Consider the following 15,862-nt stretch of genomic DNA (forward strand, 5'->3'; position numbering starts at 1 on the left):
AAAACTAAGGAAGTGCATCAAGTTGACATGGGTGGTAAGTGCAATGTTGAGTCAGTTTGGTGTGACATAAATACTGGGAAAGGGAAAATGAGGGTAGGAGTGTTATAAGCCTAATGATTCTGATCAGTAAATCATAATGTCTTATAATGGGGGGATTTTAACTTTCTAGATATTGACTGGAACCTGTGGGGTCAACTAATGAGGCTTGTGGCAGAGAAGAAAAATGCGTGGGATGCATATAAATTTTCAGGTGACAAAAGCCTATGGCATATATAAGCTAGTCTGTAATCAAATCACAAAAGAGGTTAGCCAAGCAAAGGTTCATTACTAGAAATTCTTGGCAAAGGATGCAAAGAAAAACAACAAAGACTTCTTTCCTTATGTAAACGCTAGAAGGAAGGGGATAAATCAAATGGGTCCACTTGATGTTGCTGGTTCGCCTGTTGATGATCCTGCTCAGATAGCTGACAAACTGAATGGGTATTTTGCATCTACATTCACACATGAGGAATCCTGTAAAGAAGTGGAGGACAGAAATTTACTGAACTCTACAGGGAGCTAAATGATTTTGTAGTAACAGAGAGCAAAGTAGAGGAGAAATTATTGAAGTTAAACATAAAAAAAGGCACCTGGGACAGATGGAATCTATCCAGTTATATTGAAGGAGACAGCAAGGGAAGTAAGCAAACCCTTAGCTATAATTATGAGAGTCCTTAGATTCAGGGGTCTCCGTGGACTGGAGATGTATCCCCAATTCACAAAGAGGGATCAAAGGGTGACGCAAATAATTATAGACCTGTTAGTTTAATTTCGGTTCTGGGGAAAATAATGGAGTCACCTGTAAAGAAAGGATGCAGGGTCACCTAGACAAGACTGTAGTAATAGTTTTGAGTTTGTTCAAGGGAGGTCCTGTCTGACCAATTTGATTGGATACTATGATGTCACAAAGGAACTGAATGCCAAAAATAATTTTGTTATCATATACTTGGATTTCAGGAAAGCTTTTGATACTGTTGCATATGGAAGACTGCTGTACAAATCGGAGAGGTATGGCATTATGGGTAAGCTGCTACAATGGATAAAGGAATGGCTGAGTGGGAGATGACAGAGGGTGGTAATCAATGAACACTGCTCTTCGTGGTCAAATGTTATTCGTGGAGTTCCCAAGGGTTCGGTGTTGGGCCCCATTGTTGTTTTGTATATTTATCAACGACATTGATGAAGGTATATCAAGTTTAATGTCCAAGTTTGCAGATGATACAAATGTTGGCAGGGTGTTATCGACAGTAAAGACATTATGCTACTCCAACTGAATCTAGATAAGTTGGGCAAATGGGCTGAGAAGTGGCAATTGAAGTTTAATATTGACAAATGCAAAGTACTGCATATGGGTGGCAATAACCCAAGAGAAATGTACCAACTGTGGTACTACACTCAGGGAAGTGGAAAGTGTAAAAGACCTGAGGGTAATTGCACAGTGAAATATGAAGTTCGCTGAGCAGTGCAGACAAGCTGCCAGGGCAGGTCATGGAGTCTTGTCAATGATATATAGGAATTTTGCTAGCAGGGAAAGGGAGGTGATTATCCTGTTGTACAAGGCAAAGGTCACGCCACACCTAGAGTATTGTGTGCAGGTCTAGAGACCTCATTTTAGGAAGGATGTAGAGTTGCTAGAACAAGTACAGAGAAGCACAACAAGATTGGTGAGAGGAACAAAGGCGTTCTTTTACCAAAAGAGACTTAAATTCTGCAAGTTGTAGCATCTGACACTAGGTACCTGAGAGGTGATCTGACTGTGTACAAGGCCTTGAACGGTTTGAGCAGGCTCAATGCTGATGGGATACATCTGCTTGCTGTGATTAAGAACCAAAGGGGGGGGGGGCATAGATTCAAATTGAGGAAAGATAGTTGTAGAATAGATGTGCAGAAGTTAGCCTTTATCCAGCCATTAGTTGATTGCTGAAACAGACTTCCATCTGTTGTTGTGGAAGTTGATAGCTTAAATAAATTTAAGGCTGAATTAGACAAAAATTTGGAGTGACCAGCTGAGTGAAATGAGAAGTGGTTTTTTTTTTTTGGCTGATGCTCTATAAGCTTGCTGCTTTCTTGTATCATATGCCTCAACTAATGCTAAGTTCCATAAAAGATGAGGATTGACTATTTTCTCCAATATTTTGTACAAACAGCTAGTCAGAACAATAGGAAGGTAATTTACATATTATAATTTCCTGCATGCACTGACCAAGTAAAAAGAAATTTAATATTTAGTGAGAGAGCACACACAGTTAAACTAAAAATTTAAACTGACACTAGGCATGAACATCCAAGATAAAAGAATCAATTTAGCACAAATATAGTAGCTTTCAGCTACTGTATATAGCCTTTGTCAACTGACTGAGCACTGGAAAGCTGTGGTTTTAAGTATATGGGTTGACCTACAAAAAAGCTATGTCTGTGCTTATGTTTGTGCTAAATTAATTGTTTTATTGTGAATGTTTGTGGCTAGTATCAGTTTACATTTTTAGTTTAACTATGTGAACTCTCTCACTAAATATTAAAGTTCTTTTCACTTGGTCAGTGCTTTTTTTTTTTTTTTTTTTGTTAATTGTTGGTGCATTGGCTTCTGTGGCCATATTGCACATCCCAAGGTTTTTGCATTTTCTACTGTGATCCAAGCCCGATGCGGGATTCGAACCCGCAACCTTCGGGTTGCCAGCCAGGCACTTTACCCACCCAGCCTAGGTCAGTGCTTGCAAGAAATTATAATATGTATTCAACCCTGGACCTCATAGGGTTCTTTAGTCAACTGGAAGGTAGTTTGTTGGATATTTAGAATCCTTTCTGAAGCTTTGCAAAAGTTGCCTTGTAAAGGAGTCCAGAAACTGCTTTTCAAGGAGGATTCTGTTGTATGGGAAGAGCAGGTGGCACATGAATTTTGGTGAAAGGTGTTTAATCATTTCATAAAGGATGTCATCTGGTCTGTCTGGACAAAATGTTGGATCCCTAGAGGGCTGCTGTACTTCTTCGTGTATATCAAGTTGACATTCATCAGTGTCTTCATCTTCATCAGAGTGCACAGAAAAATGGTCAGGTGGTGTCAGGAATGGGTAGTATTTCACCGTGAGGTGCAGGACAAATAGTTGCCTTTATAAGGCTGAGAACTGTTTTCAGCTTGTGAATGGTAAATAGCCCATTATATGGGTAAATACCCTTTGATGTCAAATTAAGGGGCCCTTTCTTGGTTTTGTGTTTAAGGACCAGAAACCCTGGGAAATAAGATTATGTTGTTGAGATATCCACTATATTCCAGGATTAATGAGGCGGTTTTGTATTTTCTCTGTGTACTTTCTCTTCATTTTATGGATTTTGTCCCAGACCAATTTAGAGATGGTCAGCTAGGTAACAGAAGAAATAAAACAGAACCAGAATTCCTTTTGGGGCTGACGTAAAATATAATGTCCTTTGGCACATGCACATTTAAATGCTATGAGATTATCGGTGGTAGGTTACCCCCAGGCTTTGTTTTGTGCTTTTTTGTTGGTGTGCATTCTGAATTCCACCATGATTTGGGAAGTGGTGGAAATCAGGTGGATGTTTTTCAAATTGCAACTGCATGGATAATAGTTTCTATGATGTACATGACCACATCATTGATAAGCACCTGACTGACTGTAGTGATGTAAAAATCTTCCAGGTGTTGAAAAGCATTCCAGTCAGCTCGCTCAATCTTCCACCACAATAACCTAAAAGGAAGACACAGTCTTCCAGTAATTAGGGTGGTTATCACAGGGAAGTGATCACTTCCATATGGGTTCTTCCTCCACCTCCCAAGTAAGTGAAGGAAACAGATAGAAAGATCAATGTCAGAAAATGTGCGGATAGGAATGTGGAAGGAGGTGTTGGTTTCCATATTTAGAAGGGAAAGGTCATTGTTAGTGAGCATTTGCTCTATGACCCCTTCTATTGATTCCCCTTCCAACACTACCTCACAGGGTGTTATGTCCATTAAAATTGCCAAGAAGTAAGAAAGGGGGAGGCAACTGCATTACAAGATTTTCAAGGTCTTTCCGAGGATGTTAGCCCCAGGTGGGAACTAAATAGAGCAGACTGTTAATCAAAATTCCACTGTAAGGCAAAATGCAATAGTCTCCATGCTGGTTGTAAGGTAGCAAAGGCTGAAGTGGGGTTTAGTTGCCCATGAGGATAATGACTCCTCCATAAGTAGGGTAATCCACAATTCTGTCCTTACAAATAATAGTAATGTTACACATAGTGGGGTCATCATTTGCCTTTAGATAAGTCTCCTGTACGCAAAAGCTGTCTGGTTTGTGCTTTTGCAGGAGTGCCTTGATTTCTTCTGTATTTTGTTGGAATCCATGACAATTCACTGTAAGAACTCAGCCATTATATGGGCTTGGTGGATTTCGAAGTACTGAGGGCATACTTTTCTCTTATTTTTGCAATCAGGTCTAGAATATGCTTCCCCCCCCAGTACTATCCCTAATATGCTGATATAGATAATAATCATCTAGTTAATTTAATTTTGTCCCCTGATGAGTTTCCTCCCACTTGTCCCAATGAGTAAGGGGAAAAGTGAACTCACCCATAAGACATTCACACTTCCATGCTCATTCCATCTGCATGTAGAAGTCTCTTCACGTTATTAAATATGTAAATTCAAAATGCAGTAGATCCTCACTCTCATTTTACCTTTGCATCAAACTATCTCACATGTCAGATTCTATTTTGGCATGTGTAATTTCTGAATCTGTAAATGGTTTTGTTGTGATAGCCTTTTGATTAGCATGGCCACAACACCCTTTCGATCTTGACTATCCTTCCTAAATACATTAATAGTGATACTCGTCATTCCTTATTTCTGAGTGACACCACATGTCTATTAGCACTATTATGTCAGAATTAATTATCCTAATCAGGAGTTCAATCTCACTTATATTACTGACAACACTTCTGACATTACTATAGATACAGTTAAGACTTAAGTTTTCTTGTACAGTTTACTACCCTGATACACTCCTTGAAGTTATTTAAGTTTGTTTCCCTAGCATCACCCTCTCATTTGTTTTAAATATCATTGTACTCGGCCCATCTTGCCAACAGAGGCTTTTGGAGCCACAAACAAGAACTCTTGAAATGTGTGCAAGCATTACTTTGACCCATATTATAAGATAAACAAATGTCTATATCAACCCATGTCCCTCCCCCAACCAACTAATAGTTTCCCTGAACCCCTAAGGAATCCTCAATGACATTGGCAAAAATCCTTGTGCCACTTTTTTAAAATGTATTCCATCTCTACAAATACATTCCTCATACCTACTAGAGTCGAGGACCACACTAATAATAATTTCTCCCCAGAAGCCTCAAAGTCCTATAATCTTGAATTAATCTACAAAACTTCAGCATATAGTCCCTACTGTCATGCTTGTTCATAATTGCAAAGACATGTACGTGGTTAATAATGATTTATTTAACATATAGATAAAGCTAATCATGTAAAAAAATTTAAAAGCTTTTAACTTTCACAGTGTTTAATTATGGTGATTGGTATTGGGTGGCATTACATGAATTTAACAATAATAAGGTAAGCACTGGTACTTTTGCATGATCATGTGACTCGGGTTTACTGTGTAATGGCTGTTACAGAATGCTCTTTTTTTAATATACTGTCCCTCCCCAACACCCTTTGATGAAAAGTTTCTCACAATGGCAACTAGAGCTTGAATAAATTTGTCAATGCATGTACTAGTCATAGCTATCATATAAAAAAGGCAAAGAATATAGTTTAATCAAAAATAAGATGGTTTTTATCCCAATTTGAAAAAATTTGACAAATGAAAGTACTTCTTACCTCTTCTAATCCTTGTAACTGTTCCAAATTTGCTTCAAGGCTTTTTTTTTTAACTGATAACTCTTCTTTTTGTTTTTCTGCCTGTTAAATAATAATAAAAAAGGAGATGTAGAGAAAAGATACATGTGTGCAAGCATACAGCATACACAGATATGTCAAAAATCCTGAAAACTAATTCTCCAAAAAAAATTTTAAATAATAAATATAGGCACACATGCAATCACACATTTAGTGTGCCTATTTATTATATATATTTCCATTATCCAAGGAATTGACTATCACATGTCCATACTACCCTACATAAAGCAGTGGACAGAAACTGGGAGATTGTGTGCACGTGTGTGTGTGTGTGTGTGTGTGTGTGCACGTGTGTGTGTGTGTGTGTGTGTGTGTGTGTGTGTGTGTGTGTGTGTGTGTGTGTGGGTATACACACATGTGATTGGACTATTCACTGAGAAAATAAGGCAACAAAATGACCTAAGTCACTGAGTGATGTTATAGTTTTGTGCAAGTATCGCTGAAGTTATTAGCATGAGTACTAATGGTATGAGTTATTGGTATGAGTACTCCCTTCTGGAGTACTCATACCAATAAATCCACAAAAGTCTTGTTACTGCGAGTAAACAACCCAAGCTCCAGTCAATATCTGGAAAGTTAAAATTTTCCATTGTAAAACATTCCGAATTGTTTGTTTGTTTGTTTCTTTGTTTGTTATTTGGTTTTTAGGAGCATTAGCAACTAAGGCCATATTGCTCCGGGGATATGTGGTGGTCATTCCCTGACCTTTCCGCATCCTCCATATTTGGTGGTCACGGGCTCGAACCCTGGTCTAATCAAGAAGCGTGTGCTACGCACTGCCACTTCTGCCCACCTGGCTATGAGACGTGCACATTCTGAATTACTGGCCACTCTATGTCTGTAGAGCTATTCATTATGCTGATCACAGTCATTAGACCTACAGCATACTCCTACCTTCATTTGTGTTTCCCGTGCTAAAGTCACACCAAACTGACTCTACATTGCACTCATTATCCATGTCCCTGGATGCATTGCTTCAGATTTTGCATGCTAAGAAAGTTCACCTCTCATCAGATGAAAAAGTCATAAAGGCAATGAAAGAAATAACTTCAACAGCAACCACAAACATCTCTTGAGCAATCAGAATTAGTACAGCATTGGAGGAAGCATAGTGAACATAATGGCGCCTACTTAAAAGAAGGCAGACATGCAGCATTTCCTTGTTTGTGAAATACAACTTTTATGAAACTTTTGCAATTTTTGTCTGAATGACATTTATGTGGCGTATGTGTGTGTGTGTATATATATACCGATGAGCCAAAACATTATGACCACTACCTAATATGATGTTGGCCCTCCACGTGCAGCCAAAACATTATGACCACTACCTAATATGATGTTGGCCCTCCACGTGCAGCAAAACAGCTGCATGTGGAGGGCCACGTGCAGCAAAACAGCTTGTACCCAGCCAGGCATGGATGCTACAAGATTTCTAAATGAGTCTTATGGTATCTGGTACCAAGATGTAACCAGCAGATCCTTTAAAACTCCTGTAAGGTCCGTAGTTGAGACACCACAGATCGGAGTTGCTGTTCTAACACAAACCACAGATGCTCGATGGGATTGATGTCTGGGAGAATTTGGAGGCCAGGGCAATACCTGGAAGTCTTCCTCATGTTCCACGAACCAGTCTCGAACAATCTGGGCAGTGTGGCATGGCTTATTATCCTGCTGAAAGACAGCACCGCCAGACGGGAAGACCGTTGCCATGAAAGGGTGTATCTGGTCAGCAATAATGTTTAGGGAGGTGGTAGACATCGATGCTTGCATGCCCACTGTAGGTGCTGTCGCCAATGAACAGTGGTTAGCATGGGCACTCAGAGCAGCCTGCAGCTACGCAACCCCATTTTCAGCGGGGTTCAATGTACTGTGTGTTGTGACACATTACTCCCATCACCAGCATTCCAATTACAAGCGAGTTGCACCACAGTTGCCTGTCTGTTGCCACGTACCATCCGGGAGAGCCTTCGCTCACCTTGAGCATTGATGAGCCATGGTTGTCCGATACTTTGCTGGCGGTTCATGGGATTCCCCTCCTCTGACCACTTTCAGTAAGTACTAACCACAGCTGACCATGAACATCCCACCAGCTGTGCTGTTTCAGATATGCTCTGACCCAGTCATCTGGCCATTACAATTTTGCCTTTGTCAAACTCGCTTAAGTCATCCCATCTGAAGAACAAGAATAACACTGATTAATGGAGCTCCATATTAGGTGTTTTTTATACCGGTTCTCAACACGTGCACGTGTTGAGAACCGTGCACGTGTTGAGATTTGCACCTGCAGTCGTTTAGATTTGCATAATGACTCGTTGGTCATAATGTTTTGGCTCATCGGTGTGTGTGTGTGTGTGTATATATATATATATATATATATATATATATAAGTATGTAAAAATAGACAAGTCTGATAAAGTTTGCACAGATGGAGGTGAAAAGTACACAAAGTGCCAAGGATTAGAAGGGTAAGGAAAGTAGAAAAAAGAAGTATTGTAAATTTGTAAAAGGCGAAAGAATGTTAATATCCTAAAAGTTATGATGAATTAAGACAATTAGAGGTGGGGGAATTGTAAAGTAAAATGATTAATATCAAATGATTAAACAAATAAAATTATTTGTATTAATCACTTTATTAATAATTTTACTTTACCGTTCCCCCAACCTCTAATTGGCTTTGCAGTTCAGCCCATAATTGTCTTAATTCATCATAACTTTTAGGATATTAACATTCTTTTGCCTTTTACAAACCTACAATACTTTTTTCTACTTTCTTTACCCTTCTAGTCCTTGGCACTTTATGTACTTTTCACCTCCATCTATGCAAACTTTATCAGATTTACCTATTCTTACATACTTATGTATACTTTTGCATCCTTTACTGCTGCTTTGCGCATTTTGGTGCACCTGTCATACCTTGTTTATTTTAATTATCAACTGAAACTTTGATTTTATATTACATTTAATACATTTTATTTTATTTTATATTACATTCTATATATATATATATAGAATAGAAGTAATAGGTACATGAATGGTAATAAGAGAAATATATGATGGAATGCTTTTAGTGTGGAGAGAAGAGTAGGTAGTGTAATCAACCTTTATAATGTTAGATAACATAGAAAGGCAGTCATAAAATAACACAATTCGAACCTGCAACAAAAAGTCAAAAATATTATATTATAAGTACTTAGTGCTGTACTTCAGATGATTTCAACGTCATTAACGAGGGCCAACCGTCAAAACCAAACAAAATGCAGCAAAAAGTAATGCCTCTGTTTCTAACATGAAATATATATATATAAAAGAGATATTTATTTTTAATTCCAAACTATGAAGCTTAAGAAAAGGTGTAATCATAATCTACAAAGTGCTCTAACCATCTCAATATATGGCTAAGTCATACTAATTCCAATATTAACAAAATAAACAATCAATATAACATTCAATATTACCATAATGTCGTTACTGAATAAGGCCTACATTGAAAGGCACATAAACAGGGGCTAGCACCTCTCAATATATGCTATCAATAACAACATGAGCTATCTGTTTCTGCTAGTTACACGCCAGCCTCACCATATCCATATATACTAAATATATCATACATAATAACTTTAAGATTAAATTCAAGTAGCTCAATGAGCTAATGTAACCAAAATAAATATGAATCTCATAATAAAAAATTTTGAATGGCAGACTGGCAAAATATAACTGCTAGCCCTACAGATAGCCAAACTCTTAAACATTAATGGAATATTTACACAAGTATTTCTGTTTCTGTAGCAAAATGGACAGGAGGAAAGAATAGTGAGGGCTTAAGCCCAAAAAGTAGGCGAAAGGAACAGGCAACAAGTATAGCCATAGTACCTCAATCTCTCTCTCAAATTACTCTAATAGATTTTGAGGCATAAGATAGAAGAGTTAGATAAAAATTAGTAAGATAAAAGTAGAGGTAAAGACAGCAAACTACTTCGGAAAATTACCAGGGATGCAGGGTTCCTGGTAATTTGGGATTTATGCAATTACAAGGCTGAATAAAGAATAAATACACCAGATTAATCGGAAAATCAGAAAATAATGCTATACTACTAAATTTAAATCAAAAGTTTTAGAAAAACAATAATTTCAAATCAATAAATAAGAAAATCAACTTAGCGGCTTTGAACACTTCTGACTCCCACTGAGGTAATCAAGATGTAATCAAACAGCAAATATGCTGTTTATATCAAAGTTGTAGTTTATAAGTTTTTTGAATTTTACAATATTTACCACTTTTTTGAAATGATGGTAGAGATGATTTTGAAAAGATGCTTAAGCTAATAGAAGTGCTGTGGTTCAGGGGAGAACTGAGGGGGGAGGGCAGTTGCCCTCTGAATCACAGCCTTTTAAAATGCACTGCTTGCATGATGTTTGTGGAGCAATTGGGTATGGGACATGATATTGCCATGGCAGATGTCTGTATGTGCGATGTAAGGAGTGTAAGGAAATCAGGCAACAACTCAGCATTGTTATGAGCTGTAGGGAAATTATTGCACTGTAATTTATCATGGAGTTGTTTAATGTTGTCATCAAAGAGACTGTCACTACTACATATTGTCGCAATTCTGATGCATTGGGAGAGTATTATATTAGCATGTACTTTTTTAGAAATGTTAGTGCCAGTGGGTAAAACTGTCTACATTACAATTAAAAGCATCTCTTTTATTGTATATGTTGATTGTGGTATGAGGGCTGTTAATATTAATATCTAAATCTAAGTAATTGGCTGAAAAATCATTATTTGTTTTTTCCAGAGAAAGTTCTGAAGGATAAATACCAGCAAAGTCATGTATAAATGTAGGTAGATGAATACTAATAAGTCCAGTATATCTGTAAAGTTTAATATCTGAGGGTAGAGAGGTCTCAGACTAGGTTAGCTAAGATACAACTAGTGGGCTACCCATGGGGGTACCTTTGATTTGCAAGTATACAGATTTTCCATCAAAAATGTAGTTATTGGAGACACAGAGATTAATGAGATTGTTCCGAAAAACTGAATTACAACCAATAATATGTTTGTATTTATTATAAATTTCATTCAGGACCAATTTTAAGTTAGGTAGGTCTATGCTGGTGAATAGACTATTGAAATCAAAAGTTTGCACATGAGAAATGTTGTCAGTACTCAGGGCATTAATAACTGGAATGTTGTTATTAATTATTCTACTGTTAGGAAGGATGTCCATTATAGGTTTAAGTAAAATTTTCCATTATAGGTTTAAGTTTATGGGTTGAAGTTTACTTAAACCTATAATGGACATCCTTCCTGATAGTAGAATAATAATTACTAAATTAACTAATTTAACTTCTAAATTAATTAATTTAGAAATGTACTCCTCTACAGCACCCATATTCCTAATTTATCCCCCCTCCTTCCCTTCTTTTGTTGCTGTTAGTTAATTGATGTTTTCCTTTGTATTTATTTTTTACTTGGTTTCACTAATTTGCAACTTATTTTTTTATTTAGTTCAATATTGATATGAAATTTGTAAATTCATTGCATCTACTGATGTTTTATTATATACTTTTTTATAGTACATATTAATTTAAACTTAATTTCAATATGTTACATAGCAGAAGTGGGCTGGGATGCAAATGCACTGACATTTGCATCCCAGCTTACAAATCTTACAAATGACTTACAAATCTTTTTTTTGAACCCCCCCCCCCGAGATGGCAGGGGGTTCAAAAAAAAGATTTGTAATCACTCAGTAGTTGTGATATGGTTGAAACAAACACCATATATTACACTTTTTCAACATAGCCACAAAATGACACATTTTTGGCACCTCTCAGGCAGGTTTGTAGAAGTCCACACTTCCACAGTTCAGTTTTGTAGAAGTCCTCTGACTGTCCTTCAAACCACACCTCAGCAACAGAAATCATCAGCAGCAAATGTTGTCCACAAAGACAAGACTTCAGGGAAGGAAAGAGAAAGAAATTTGAGGGTACAAGGTAGGAGGAATAAGTAGGATGTAGTGCAATATTTCAAACCCACATTTGTGGGCACACCTCATTGCAGCATGCAAGGAATACACAGAAGCATTATTGTGAAGTAGGCATGCACCTTTTAATGGATTCCCCATCTTTTTTCTCTTATAGCAGCACATAGCTCTATGAGATGGTTGAAATAATATTTCACCATCACAGTATACCCTTTTGAAAGTAATATGTTAGTATTACACCATACTGATCCCAAAAAACTGACAGCATCATCTTTGCCAGCATTTGGTTGCACCATTGCCTTTTTGAGGGAGTGGTGATTCTGCATGCTTCCATTGTTTTTACATTTATTTAGTTTCAGAATCATAGTGATGGATTCAAGTTTCATCCACGGTGACTAGCTGTGGAAAAACTCCTCTTGCTTTTCTTGGCACATCAACATTTCATGTGCACATTGTGCACTTTCCTTCTTCTTGTAAAGGATGAGAATTCTGGAAACCCATCTAACAGACATTTTAATCATATGCAGCTGTTGATGAATGATGTTCTCCACAGACCCTACACTAATTTGTAGCTCTGCAGCTAGTTCTTTGATGCTAATACAGTGCCTCAACAATTAATGCCTCAACTTTTGCAACACTCTTCTGTTATAGCAGTTCCTGGGCATCCTGGGATTTCTTCGTCATGCACTTAGGTTCTTCCACATTTGAATTATTTATATCAAAGTGCAGCAACACCTGGGCAGTGATCTTTTTTAATCACTCCCTCATATGTGGTAATTTCCTACTTAACTTTGTTCTTTAATAGCAGTTGGGCTTTGCCTTTTGAGGGCTTTCTACTTCTATACGTTAATTTCTCACTGCACAGGAGGCACCATTATGCACCTGTTCACTGACTATATGTCATTTGCACCAATGCAGTAATTTTTTTAACATTTAAAACACAATGATTGCACAACCATTGCAGGCCATGCGACTTTCCAAAGAGATGTGGTTCGAATGGGCAGTCTGTTCTGGTTGATTTATTCCTTAGCTTCTTAAAAGGGTCCAAAAACAGGCATATTGCCTATTGAGATTAGCAAAATGGCATCAATAAGAGAAAAAACTTTGAATATGTGGACTACAGAGCTTGGAAACTAAGCAACTTAGAAAAGACTTGATTTGGGGTGTATAAAGCTCTGACAGATGAAAGTAAAATGAAAGAGAGCGAAATTTTTACTGTTAAAATGATTCCAGAACTAAGAGGCCATAAATTCAAATTGCAGGGGAAGTGGTTTAGAATGGATTGTAGGAATTTTTCATTTAACCAATAAATTAATTACTTATTCTAGTAATTATTAATTAATAGAATAAGTTAGCTCCATCAGTGGTTGAGTGTGGCAGCTTGAAGAAATTCAAAGGTCAGGTAGATAGACACCAACATTTTATTATTTACGGTGAAAGCTCAATAAGACAACCCTCCAGGGAAATGAGAAAACTGTCATTATATTGGAAGGATGTTATAGTGATTGTTCATAAAATCAGCAACAAAATAAGTAAAAGCTTGAACATTTAATGAAATTCTATTAATACAATATAGTATAATCTTATTTATAATAAGTACTACAGTATTAAACAAGAAAATTATGATTATAAATTTTGCACTGATTGTAGAGTGCAGTAAGGTTACAATTAAATTGTAAATTTTGCTACTTAGGCTACATACCTATCAAGACCTAACAAGAGAACTGTTTCATATTTTAAAATAATCTGAAAAAAATGCTATTTCAATGGTAGAGCATGTTTTAAAGGTTTTCAATGGTAGAGCATGTTTTAAAACTATGGAAGTACTATGATGGAACAATGGCAGTTATTTCATTTTTGCAGTTAGGCTGCGGTTGGAAAAAAAAGGAAAAAAAAAAAAAAAAAAAAAATCGACATTCAAGTTCTAATCCTTGACGTACAAGGTTGAACAAGAAGTTTCACTGAAACTTCTTGTTCCTCATCTTCAGGAACCATATGAGGATGAGGAACCATACTAGGTTCCTCATCTTCATCACTACAAATTTCAGATTCCATTATGTCTGCAACAATGAGTTCCTCTTCATTCGTTAGTTAGTTAGTTAGTTATTTGGTTTTTTTTAGGAGCATTAGCAACTAAGGCCATATGGCTCCGCGATATGCAGTGGTCTTCCCTGACCTTTCCACATCCTCCGTATTTGGTGGTGACGGGCTCGAACCCCAGTCTAATCAACAAGCATGTGCTATGCACTGCTGCTCCTTCCCACCTGGCTACGGAGGCGCCTCTTCATTCGTGCATATCCTGAAACATTCAATGTCTGCATCCACTTCTGCATAATCTCTGAAGCTTAAGTTTTCTTGTAGGTTTAGGTCAGCAGTTCCCAACCTTTTTTTGACTTGCAAACCCCTTTCAACATAATATTTTTATTGTGAGCCACTAAGCCTATATTCTCTGAAATCGTATAATAGTCCTGAATTTTTATTATAAAATATTTCCAGTACTACGTTTTTATAAGCAATACTGCAATACAGTAGAAATTCAATTATCCATCAGGGTATGGGATCGAGACCATGATGGATAATCAATTAGACAGATAATAGAATATGTACATTAAAAACATTATAATACAATAGACCGGGTCATCTAACTTGTTTATTTTATTACATAATCTAATGAAATTTAATTATTATTTATTTTTTACCGGATCATCAAAAAATCATAGTATAGATATCTACATACATACCTATTTTTAATATTTTGACTTAGATTGGTCTAGAAACATCATAAAAAATTTAAAAGAAAAAACAATATTACATAATTAAATTTCTTTTCTAAAAAAAGGTCAATCAATTCCTTCTGTTTCATTACCCCTCAAACCTTTTGGAAGGCACTGTTACGAATTTTATGCAAAAGTAACACTTGCATAGCATCTGCTTCTTCTTGTACCTCAAACCACTCAATTCACTTTGACAACGTAATTTCAGCTTCACAGTGGCTAATTATGTTTGTTGTTCCATCAGCAGCAGCTTTTTCTTCTTCTTCAGTTTCGGAATCATCCAAAATTGTCATCACTCTTTGTACAATTTTATCATCATCTAAAATTTCGCATCCGACGTCCATTTTGTCCATATCCAGTCAATCATTTACTTCCTCCATCAAAATATTTTTAAAACCAGGAAAATTCAAACTGCAAAAATTTCAGTTTCTTTTGGAATGTAGTAGTAGTAGTAGTGGCACTTGATGCAAGAAAGCAAGTGTAGGAGCTTATGCAGCATCAGCCAAAAAAAAAAAAAAAAAAAAAATCACACCATTCCCTCCAAATGCCTGTCCAGTTCCTCCTTAAATTTATTTAATCTATCAACTTCCACAACGACAGATGGAAGTTTGTTCCAGCAATTAACCACCCGCTGGCTAAAGGCAAATTTCCGCACATCTATTCTACATCTATCCTTTCTTAATTTGAACTTATGTCCCCGTAGGTTCGTATTCTGAACAAGTGGGAGGATCCCATCAGAATTCAGCGTGCTCAACCCATTCAAGGCCTTATAGACCTCAATCAGATCACCGCGCAGGTGCCTAGTCTCCAGCCACAGTAATTTGCAGAACTTAAGCCTCTCTTGGTAAGAGGATCCCTCCATTCCCCTCACCAATCGTGTTGCTCTTCTCTGTACACGCTCAAGCAAATCTACATCCTTCCTAAAATGAGGCCTCCAGACCTGTACGCAGTAATCAAGGCGTGGCCTGACCATTGCCTTATACAGAGGGACAATCACCTCCTTTTCCCTGCTAGCAAAATTCCTATATATCATTGACAAAACCCCATGACCTGCCCTAGCAGCCTGTCTACATTGCTCAGAAAACTTCATATCTGACTGCACAATTACTCCCAGGTCTTTTTCATTTTCTACCACCTTAAGTGTAGTACCA

General features: G+C 37.1%; 1 protein-coding gene across 10 annotated transcripts in view; it reads right to left on the reverse strand.

Annotated features, from left to right (window-relative positions):
* Positions 1–15,862, reverse strand: part of LOC150084898 (uncharacterized) — a 437,743-nt gene that overhangs the window by 167,862 nt on the left and 254,019 nt on the right. For all 10 annotated transcript variants that reach the window (XM_090376690.1, XM_090376694.1, XM_090376693.1 and 7 more), the window contains exon 14: positions 5,873–5,953. In XM_090376690.1, coding sequence (XP_090232816.1) covers positions 5,873–5,953 — 81 coding nt within the window. The remainder of the gene's footprint in view (positions 1–5,872; positions 5,954–15,862) is intronic.

The sequence above is a fragment of the Mastigoproctus giganteus genome, chromosome 6 (assembly GCF_048544385.1).
Source record: "Mastigoproctus giganteus isolate SK-2022 chromosome 6, ASM4854438v1, whole genome shotgun sequence".
Classification (NCBI taxonomy): domain Eukaryota; kingdom Metazoa; phylum Arthropoda; class Arachnida; order Uropygi; family Thelyphonidae; genus Mastigoproctus; species Mastigoproctus giganteus.